At 42.4% G+C, this 11,145-nt stretch overlaps 1 protein-coding gene across 2 annotated transcripts in view; it reads left to right on the top strand.

Annotated features, from left to right (window-relative positions):
- The first annotated feature begins 7,900 nt into the window (after positions 1-7,900).
- The window catches only part of BLOC1S6 (biogenesis of lysosomal organelles complex 1 subunit 6), a 17,350-nt gene continuing 14,105 nt past the window's right edge, over positions 7,901-11,145 (top strand). The window contains exon 1 of one of the 2 annotated variants that reach the window (XM_017545379.2): positions 7,901-8,275. In XM_017545379.2, the coding sequence (XP_017400868.1) occupies positions 8,194-8,275 (82 nt within the window). In that variant the 5' untranslated portion in view covers positions 7,901-8,193. Of the gene's footprint in view, positions 8,294-11,145 lie in introns of both variants that reach the window. The other variant, XM_017545370.2, reaches the window with a different exon arrangement.

Genomic DNA, 11,145 nt, shown 5'->3' with positions numbered 1-11,145 from the left:
GCCACCACGCCTGGTAATTTTTTGTATTTTTAGTAGAGATGGGCTTTCCCTATGTTGGCCAGGGTGGTCTTAAACTCCTGGCCTCAAGTGATCACTCCATCTCATGTGATCAGTCCAACTCCCAAAGTTCTGGGGTTATAGGTGTGAGCCACTGTACCTGGCCAGTCCTGACATCTTATTCACCGAAATCTTTTGCGCCACCCCCTGCTTTGTCTTCCCCCAGAACTTTCTTCTGTTTTTGGAAAAAGATCAAGAGTGAGATAAAGGGGAGGGTAGAAATAAATGCCTTTGAGAGAAGTAGGTCAAACAGAATAGATTTTATCAAATCTCAGTACATTCTAAATATAGGACATCTGATCTATAAAAGGAATAGAAAATATTCATGGACTAATGTTTCTCTCTTTACTTGAACCTCTTACCTACCTTCTCCCTTTAGGTCAGCAAAAAATAAAGAATATAGAAAAATTTGAAATAGCGAAATTGAAAGGTGAATAAAGTTTTGATGTATTTATTGTATTATATTTTCCCTTCCTGTTTTGCATTTCAAAGTCCTTGAAATCTGATGGCCTTATTTTTGCTATGAATAAACACACACACACACACACACACACACAAACACAGTGTTTAACACTTTCTAGATATAGTTTCTTTGAACTAGCTTATTCAGAGCTACATTTTATGTTTTCTTTTGTCTTCTTAAATTATTTTGGCCTAATGGACTATGCAGTACCTTTCTCTATTAGGTCCTCCTACTAACCATTTAATCTGTGTCAATCTTGTGTTCCCCAGAGGACAGTTTCTGCCTTGAGGCCCTTGACTCTGAAGCATATTTTTGCTACTCATGATGTTTTCTTCTGCCTGAAAGACTTTACTGATTTTTCTCTGCAGAGTACATTTTACCTGTCCTTCAAGGTATGGCTTAAATCCCATTTCCTCTATTAAATTTTAAAACTTTCCCTAGTTACTTTCCACTTGTGCACTATACAACTGCAAGTCTGTGATAGGATAAATAATGGTCCCCCAGAGATATCCAATTCAGGTCCTTGGAGTCTGTGAATGCTAGTTTACATGGCAAAAGGGACTTTGCAGATGTAATTAAATTAAGGACCTTGAGATGAGAAGATTATCCTGGATTATGCAGGTGGGCTTAATGTAATCATGAGAGTCCTTACATAAAGGAGGCAGGAGAATTGGAGTGGCAGAGAAGGTGATGTGACAAGGGAATCAAGGGGAAGATGTGTGACAATGAAAGCAGGGGGGAAAAGGCCATGTGACATGGGGCCATGAGCCAAAAAAGTTGCAGCTTCTATAAACTGGAAAAGGCACAATTCTAAGGAAGCAGATTCTTCCATAGAGCCTCCAGAAGTAAGTAGCTGTGTTGATACCTTCAGTTTAGCCCACTGAGTCTGATTTCAGACTTCTAAGCTCCAGACCTGTAAGAAAATAAAACTGTGTTGTTTTAGGCTACCAGGTTTGTAATTATTACACTAGCCATAGGAAACTAAGATGACATCATGTCCTTTACATTCCTTTAGGTCTGTTCCACATAATTTAGCACTTATTGTCATGCTCACTAATTCTGCTATGTTTAAATGGTAGAATATAAATTCCTAGTGCACAGGAACCAGGATTTTTACTTTTACCCTCTACAATGCCTAGTCCAGTTCTAGGTATTAAGGTGTTTGGAGTGAATTATAACTTTGGTGCATGAAAGGGAATGGGAGAAATGAAAGGCATTTAAAAAGACATATACATCAACAAGCTGTATTTACTTCCTTGCAATCAGATTTTGATATTTTGCTTTTGAGCTCTGTGCCACATGCAGCGTTATGTTAAGCATATAGCAGCCATTTCAGGGAGACTGGAACACAGAGGGAATTCAACAAGCACCTGATGTGTTGGTAGCCCCAAGAGAGGGTTCTGGATCTCATGCAAGAAAGAATTTGGGGTGAGTCCACAAAGTAAAGTGAAAACAAGTTTATTAGAGAAGTAAATAAACAAAAGAATAGCCATTCCATAGGCAGAGCAGTGGCATGGGCCGATTGGCTGAGTATTACTTACGGTTGTTTCCTGATCATATGCTAAACAAAGGGTGGATATTCAATGAGTTCTCCGGGGAAAGGGAGTTCCTGGAACTCAGGGTTCCTCCCTTTATTGGACCATATAGAATAACTTCTGGAGGATGTTGCTATGGCATTTGTAAACCGAGATAGCGCTGGTGGGAGTGTCTTTTAGTGTGTTAATGCCTTATAATTAATGTATTATGAGCAGTAAGAATGACCAGATGTCACTTTTGTCAAATTCTTGGTTTTGGCCAACTTCTTTACTGCATCCTGTTTTATCAGTGGGGTCTTTGTGACCAGTATCGTGGGCCAACCTTGTGTCTCATCCTGTTAGGAAGAATGCCTATCCTCCTGGGAATGCAGCCCAGCAGGTCTCAGCCTTATTTTACGCAGCCTCTGTTCATGATGAAGTCACTCTGGTTGGAATGCCTCTAACAGATGCATTGAGCTGAAATCTGTGGGGGTAGAGGGAAAAGGAGAAAAAGAAAAGCAAGATGGGTTTGGTACAAAGTCCTCCTTGTCTATTTAACTGATAATTTTTTGTCACATTAAGTTAAAATGCTGAAAAAGATAATCAAATTTCCAACATGAATTTTTCCTTAAAGCAAAATGAAAGATAATTAAAAACAGGCAGGGTATAACAGTTTAATTTTATCACTGAATTTAAATAACCAGTATTTTGTCCAGGTATGGTGGTTCCACCTGTAATCCCAACACTTTGGAAGGCTGAGGCAGGAGGATCACTGATGCTCAGGAGTTCAAGACGAGCCTGTGCAACATAGTGAGAATTTGCTTTTATTTTAAATAATAATTTAAAAAAACCCATATTTTAAAATCCATGTATTATGCTTAATATTGTGCTAAGAGATAAAGAGGTACAGATACCCCATAGGACACGGCTTTATTCTAAATGGCCTTACTATCTCGTTAGGAGATAATGCTAACAACCAACTAAGGTTACCAGGCAGTTGATCATGTGCTGTATTGTGTGACTCAGACTTTTCCGGTTATAGATATCTGGAAATGGGGCTAGCGAATCAACACTTCATTCACCGAATATTTATTGAGAACCTATTATGATTCTCTGTGAATAAGAGTGTATGTTTGGAATTTACAATCTAATAAAGGGAGACAAGGGAAATTAATACAAGAATGGATTAAACAGATGGGCACAGTGGCTCATGCCAGTAATCCCAGCACTTTGGGAGGTTGAGGCTGGCAGATTGCTTGAGCTTAGGAGTTTGAGACGAGTCTGGGCAACATAGCAAAACCCGTCTCTACCAAGGGGGGGAGAAAGAATAGATTAAGTGCTAAACTAGGATTTGTACTGTAGTTGATAAAAGGTTATTACTGTAACTTCTGAATGAAAGGAGAAGTGGGATTGTGAATGATTTTAAAGTAAAGGTATTATTTAGGCTGAACCTTGAAATAGAAGTAGGACTTTTTTTTTTTTTTTGAGACAGAGACTCAAAAAAAAAAAAAAAAAAAAAAAAAAAAAAAAAAAAAGAGTCTCACTATATCACCCAGGTCAGAGTGTAGTGGTGTGATCTTGGCTTACTGCAACCTCCAACTCCCAGGTTCAAGTGATTCTCTGCCTCAGCCTCCCAAGTATCTGGGATTACAAGCAGGTACCACCACACCCAGCTAATTTTTGTGTTTTTAGTAGAGATGGGGTTTCACCATGTTGGCCCAGCTGATCTCAAACGCCTGACCTCAGCTGAGCAGCCCACCTCGGCTTCCCAAAGTGGCAGGATTACAGGCATGAGCCACTGTGCCCTGAAAAGTAGGACTTTGAAAATGTTGATTAAGTCAAACTCTGTAAAATGTTTGAAGAGATTTATTTTGAGCCAAATGTGAATGACCAATGGCCTGTGACACAGCCCCAGATCCTGAGAACATATGCCTAAGGTGGTCAGGCTGTTACCAGAAAAGGGTACATGCCAGGAGAGGCTTCTTGGATCTCCCACAAGAAAGAATTTGGGTGAGTCCACAGAGTAAAGTGAAAGCAAGTTTATTAAGAAAGTAAAAGAATAAAGAATGGCTACTCATAGGCAGAGCAGCAGCTTAGGCTGCTCACTGACTATACTTATACTTATTTCCTGATTACATGCTAAATAAGGGGTGGATTATTCATGAGTTTTCCGAGAAAGGAGCGGGCAATTCCTGGAACTGAGGGTTCCTCCCCTTTTTAGACCATATAAGGTAACTTCCTGACATTGCCATGGCATTTGTAAACTGTCAGTGGTGCTGGGGGGTTTGTCTTTTAGCATGCTAATACAAAATAATTAGCAAATAATGAGCAGTGAGGATGACCAGAGGTCACCTTCAGCACCATCTTGGTTTTGGTGGGATTTGGCTGGCTTTTTTACTGCTAGCAGTTTTATCAGCAAGGTCTTTGTGACCTGTTGTCTTGTGCCAATCTCCTATCTCATCCTGTGACTAAGAATGCCCAACCTCCTGGAGATGCAGCCAGTAGGTCTCAGCCTCATTTTACCCAGCCCCTATTCAAGATGGAGTTGCTCTGGTTCATATGCCTCTGACAAGGCTGCAGTGTGGTTTTATATACTTTAGGGAGACATGAGACATAAGGCATTCATCAAAACACGTAAGATGTACACTGGGTTGGTCTGGAAAGGCGGGACACCTGGAAGCTGAGACTCCAGGGTCACAGGCAATAAAGATTATCAGGCTGGCATGGTAGCTCACACCTGTAATCCCAGCACTTTGGGAGGCTCAGGTGAGAGGATCACCCGAGGCCAAGAGCTCCAGAGCAGCCTGGGCAACACAGTGAGACTATCTCTGTATCAGGAAATAAGCAAACAACAAAGAAGAGTTACTATCTAAAGACCTGGAGTCCATAGAATGTCTGGGTTAAGATAAGGGGTTTTGATTGACAAGCCTAAGGTAAAAAAAAAAAAAAATCAAAATGAAAAAGTCAAAATAGAAAAAAAGATAAGGGATTGTGGAGATCCAGGATTTTGTTTTTTGTTTTTTTGAGATGGAGTTTCATTCTTGTTGCCCAGGCTGAAGTGCAATGGTGCGATCTCGGCTCACTACAACTTCTGCCTCCCAGATTTAAGCGATTCTCCTGCCTCAGCCTCCCAAGTAGCTGGGATTACAGGCACCTGCCACCATGCCCAGTTTTTTTTTTTGTATTTTCAGTAGAAATGGGGTTTCACCACGTTGGCGAGGCTGGTCTCAAACTCCTGACCTCAGCTGATCCAACCGCCTTAGACTACCAAAATGCTGGGATTACAGGTGTGAGCCATCACGCCCATCCAGAAACCAAGGTTTTATCATGTAGATGCAGCCTCTAGGTAGCAGGCCTCAGAGCTCTTATCAGACCTAAAAAGGTGCCAGACTTGGTTAATTCCCTTGTGGGGCAGGGAAAACACCTGGAAAGGAACAGGGCTTTCCTACAGACTGTAGGTTTTCCTATACTAGATACAGCTTTGCAGGGCCATTTAAAAATATGTCAAAGAAATATATTTTGGGATTAAATAATTCAATTTTTTTTAGGGCCTGCTGTCTGTCATGTGACGCTGTACTAGAGTCAGGCTGGCATTTGATGTCAAAAATGAAAGTCTACAAAAGCTAGAAAAAGTCTGTTCTGGCAGTCTTAAGATCTCTTGTTTTCATGTGAATGCTGTTCAGCCGGGCCTGAATTCCAAAGGGAGGAGGGTATAATGAGGCATGTCTGTCTCACCCCCTAACTAAACCCCCTACCCCCACTTCCATCTAGATGATTAGGAAACTAGATTTTCAGGTTTACTTTGGAATGCCCTTGGCCAAGGTGGGGAGGGGGTGTCCATTAGTCAATTGTGGGGTTTAGAATTTTATTTTTGGTTTACAAAAAGAACAGAATATTTCAGGCTGAAGCATAAGAAAGAGCACTGCAGACATGAAAGGGCTTAGTTTTAGGAGAATGCTTAGGCAGACATGAAAGGGCTTAGTTTTAGGAGAATGCTCAGATGGAGTAAAGGATGTCTTGAAGGGTAGCACATTGTTATTGGTGTTGTAATAAGTTATCGCAAACTTAAGACACAGATTATTTTACAGTTCTGTTGGTCGGAAGTCCAACACTGATAGCAAGAGGATAAAATCAAGGTGTCGTCAGAGCTGAGTTCCATTAGAATGGCTTTGGGGGTATGTTTCCTTAGGTTCCAGCTTCTGGAGGTCACCCGCAATGCTGCAGGCTCCCTTCCTTTATATTGAAAGGCAACAATGTTGTATCTCTAATCATTCTTCATATTCACTTGTCATTCTTGACTCTCTTTTGCAGTTTTGAAGGCCATTGTGATTACAATCTGCCCACTGGAACAATCCAGGATAATCATTTTTTTTTTTTTTTGAGACAGGGTCTTGCCCTGTCACCCAGGGTAGAGTGCAGTGGAGATACCCAGCTCACTACAACCTAAGCCTTCCTGGTTAAAGCGATTCCAGGATAATCTATTTCAACACCAGGTAATTAACAACCTTAATTCTCCTTTGCTATGCAAGCTAACACATTCACAGCTTCTGATGTTTAGGCTGTGGACATCTTTGAGGTGCCATTATTCTGCCTGCAATAGGTAATAATAAGGAGGAGCTAATATTAAGAGGAAAAGAGGCTCAAAGAGGAAAGGGTGTGAATGCACTAAGGGCCATGGGGAGCCAGTGCAGGTTTCAGAGGCTTGCAAATTCTTATTTTTTTAAAGTAAGCTTTGGTTACAGCTGAGAAAACTGAACAGGCATAATTGGGGAGCAACATTAGGAGGCCACAATTAGAGTTGAGATAAGTAGGTATAAGCTAGAGAGGGCAGAGCTAAATCGTTTTCTTTGATCCAAAGCTGCCTATGCCCTTTTGTAAGTGTTTTCCAACAAAATTCATGAGACCATTCCACAGGATCTCAGCAAGCGCAGTTTCTGATAACTTGGCCGAATTTGTTTAGTAGGTGCTGCAACCGAGGGCTTAAATCACTCACTTAAACTTAACAGGGGAAGACCAGAATAGTGGCAAAGCCCCAGTTAACAAGGCTGAGGCCTGCAGAGACCTAGGCACCGAATGTTTGTTTGCATTGTTTTTTTTTTTTTTGAGGCAGTCTTCCTCTGTCTCCCAAGCACAACCTCTACCTCCCGGGTTTGAGCGATTCTCCTGTCTCAGCCTCCTAAGTAGCTGGGATTACAGATGTGTGCCACCACGCCCAGCTAATTTTTGGCATTTTTAGTAGAGACAGGGGTATTCACCATGTTGGTCAGGTTGGTCTCGAACTCTTTTTTTTTTTTGAGACGGAGTTTCGCTCTTGTTACCCAGGCTGGAGTGCAATGGCGCGATCTCGGCTCACCGCAACCTCCGCCTCCTGGGTTCAGGCAATTCTCCTGCCTCAGCCTCCTGAGTAGCTGGGATTACAGGCACGCACCACCATGCCCAGCTAATTTTTGTATTTTTAGTAGAGACGGGGTTTCACCGTGTTGACCAGGATGGTCTCGATCTCTTGACCTAGTGATCCACCCGCCTCAGCCTCCCAAAGTGCTGGGATTACAGGCGTGAGCCACCGCGTCCGGCTGGTCTCGAACTCTTGAGCTCGAAATCCGCCCGCCTCGGCCTCCCAGAGTGCTGGGATTACAGGAGTGAGCCACTGCGCCTGGCGGCACTGAATTTTTTAATGGTCCAAATCGCAGGGAAAGCGCGCATTCCCTGTTCTTAAGGTTTTCCTTAAACACGGAGACAATACTAAAAAGCTGTGCCACGTTAGGGCTGGAAGTCCTGTTTTCTCCCTAGCCTCATGAACAAAGCCTGACAGCTCGCCCGCGTCCAACAAGGACAACGCTCTTCCGGTCTTCGTGACCCTGGGGAGCAGCCCAAACCCGCCACCGTCCTCTCCCAGCTCCCACCAATCGGGTCGCAGGGAGCCCCGCACTGCTGAGTCCGCCGACACTGCGTCCCGGGCCAGACGACGATGTCAGCATGGGGTCCTCACAGCGCCATGGAGTAGAGGCTACTCTCGAGCACGTGACCGGAGCCTCCGTCACTTCCGGGTGCGACAGTAGCTTCCGTCCGCTGAGACGCTAGCGTCATTAGGTGCCTCCTCTTTGCTTCTGACGGGCTACACGTCTTCTTCCCTTTCCCTCTGTTCCCAGCTGGAGGGATATGAGTGTCCCTGGACCGTCGTCCCCGGTCGGGGCCCTGACACGGCCACCCGACAGTCTGGAGGGCGGGGAGCCAACGCCGGGTACGTACTGTCGGGCGGGACTCGCGGCCTGGGCTGGGTGTGAGGGGCCGGGACCTGAGTGGGTAGGACTCCGGAGAAACCCTGGGGGAGTAAGCGCCTTTTGGCAGCTGCGGTCCCCGGGCTCTGCCCCTAGTGCAGAAGTGGGGAACCGCGCTGGCCCCTCTGCCCAGCGGAATGGGCGGAACTGAAGTCCCGCAGGGAAGCGGTGTATTGGGGTGCGATTGGAGGCGGTTGATGGTGAAGCCATTAGAAGTTTGTGTGTTGACTGCAATACGGTAGTGATGGGGGATGCATTTACCGGAAAGATGATCAGTTTAGAATTCAGAGAGGTGACATATCCTATAATACTGATCACTCACTCATGAAATTCTGGTCAGCTTGGTGGTATTACCTCATCCCTATTCCTGCAGCAGTCTTTTTCAATAGAGTCCCTGGAGAGATTTAAACTCTAATGCCCTAAGGCATCAACTGAATGGAATTAACTTGCTCAGCACCCAAAATGGTACTATTGATGTACCATCCTTGAGAGAACTGAGACAATGGTCACTTAGAGCATTTTCTGTGTTCTGTGGCTCAGATGAGGCTCTAGATGAGAAAGGCTGCAGGGCTTTGGATGTGCTTTTTGTTTTACTTTCTGTTTCAGAAGTACAGGGGTTACCGCCAAATAGTGCTCTGAGCACTTTCCTGTCCATGCTCAACGATCTCTTCACACTTTCATAAGTCGTTTCTATAAATATGACTTTCTTGTATGTATTCCCAACTTGGGCCCCTCTCTTAATTCTTGTTTGCTTCTCCATCTGCTAGCTGGATACTTTGACGTGATTGTTTTGCACTAATCTCACATAAGGCATGTACATAAATGAAAACATGTCTCATCCTGTTAATGGTGGTAGGTCACTCTGACTTAAAACTGAAATTTCTCTGGACTTTTTCCTTTTTCCCTCCTTCCACCTCTAGGGGATTCTCTTATACAATTTCCATCTCCTTGTGATTTCAGCCTTAAAACAGCCGTTGAAAGGCTAGTCCACCTCCACACTCTTACCCTTTCAAGGCATCTGCCCCACTGCTGTCACATCACTGTCCCAAGTTAAAGCTTCAGTCATGTCATTCCTGTGCTCAGAAACCTTAAATAGCTCCTCACTACTTATTAGCAAACGTCCAAACCATTCACTTGGCACTCAGAGGCCCTTACTGGCCTTCCACATGGTCTTACAGCTCACTGTTGCTATGCTACATATGCCCCATGCCTCTCCGAAGAGTCCTACACTGTCTTCCAGCCTTTCCCCGTGCTGCTTTCTTTATCCATATTGCATCCATTCTACTCCTGCTGTAGATTTCTTCCCCATTTGGAAATAGTCCTCACAGATTGTTGGTGGGAGTACAAATTGGTGCCAGTTTCTTAGGAGGGCAGTTTGGCAGTGTCTGTTTAAAAAAATGCGTAAACTGTTTGTCCCAACAATCTACTTCTAAGAAATTTTTCTACAGAAAGTGACACAAATAAACCGATAAGCAAGGAAGCTCACTGCAGCATTGTTTGAAATAGCAAAAAGTGAAAATATCCTAAATAACCCATCCGTGGGGGACTGGTTAAACAAACTATAGTAGAATTCTACTTTGTTAAAAACAATGTAGTAGATCCCTATATGTTGGTATGAAAAGATACCTAAGATACATATTTTAAAAGTTGCAGAATGATATGAGTAGTAGTTTATTTGTGATAAAAACAGTATATGCATAGGTATGCAAAGACAATTTCTGAAAGGCTCTGTGAAAAACTCCAGAGTAACTCCTGTAGTTAGGGCGTGAGAAGGAGTATTTTTACTTTACAATTTGTGCCTCCTTCTGTAGTGTTTTAAGCTTTTACAGTAACACTCAAATAGACAAAAAGAAATGAAATCTCCATCCATTCTTTGAGCTTTAGCTCAATGCCCACACTTCTTTAGGAATTTTTCCTAGACTTCCCTAGTGAAAGTTTTTCTCCCCTGAATTTCCATGACATTTTCTGTTTCTCCCGTGGCAGAAACAGAAAATGTTGTGGAAATAACCTTCATATTATATTCTGTGATTCCTCATATTGTGCCCTTCCAGGGAAGGGGACTTGCCTTATTTTTTGTCGTAACCTCAGAACCTGGTACATAATACAGATGTTCAGCAAACCTTTCTTGTCTGAATAGAGTAAGGACCCTCCCTTTCTTCTTTACTCTCCCACAATAAAGCTCCTTGAACTTAGTAATTACATATTTATAAAAACATGAGTAACTTCTTAACTATTGGAAGCAGAGGCTAAAAGAGGGAGAGAGAAAAAAAAAACCAAAAACAAAAACATGAGTAATTGAGACTTATCCAATAATTAATCAGACCACTGGGGCAGGAGGAGGGTTTGTGAGTTAAAATGTATGTATGTGTTGTAAGTGAAGTGAATTAATTGTTATTTCTTAAAGTCAAAATGCCCTTTTTTGGGGTGTTCCTATCATAAAACAGAAAAAATTGTTTTCCATGTTTATTAATACTTAAAGTTGCTGATTGCATTGTTATTGTAATCAAGCCTTAAGCAATGGCATAATTGATGGATATAATTTGTTCACTTCCTATTCAGTTGGTACATTAATATCCTTAAGTGCTTCACTTTTCTCTCTCTCTATATATATATATATTTTTCGTTTTGTATTTTATTTTATACATGGAGTGCTTCAGTTTCTAGTTAACTCTTGCCTGTTTGAATGTTGCCTTGCAACTGAGAAGTCCAAAGTTTGTTCATATATTTCTTAGGGTTAAAATAAAAATTATGTAATTTTATTTGATTTTCAAAAAGCTTATTTCGAATATAATAGCATGTTGTTTTCCTCAATCTTTTTTTTTTTTTTTTTTTT

Source organism: Cebus imitator, unplaced genomic scaffold (assembly GCF_001604975.1).
Source record: "Cebus imitator isolate Cc_AM_T3 unplaced genomic scaffold, Cebus_imitator-1.0 Scaffold9, whole genome shotgun sequence".
Taxonomy (NCBI): domain Eukaryota; kingdom Metazoa; phylum Chordata; class Mammalia; order Primates; family Cebidae; genus Cebus; species Cebus imitator.
The sequence above is the reverse complement of the archived record's forward strand: the minus strand, read 5'-3'. Positions and strand labels throughout refer to the sequence as shown.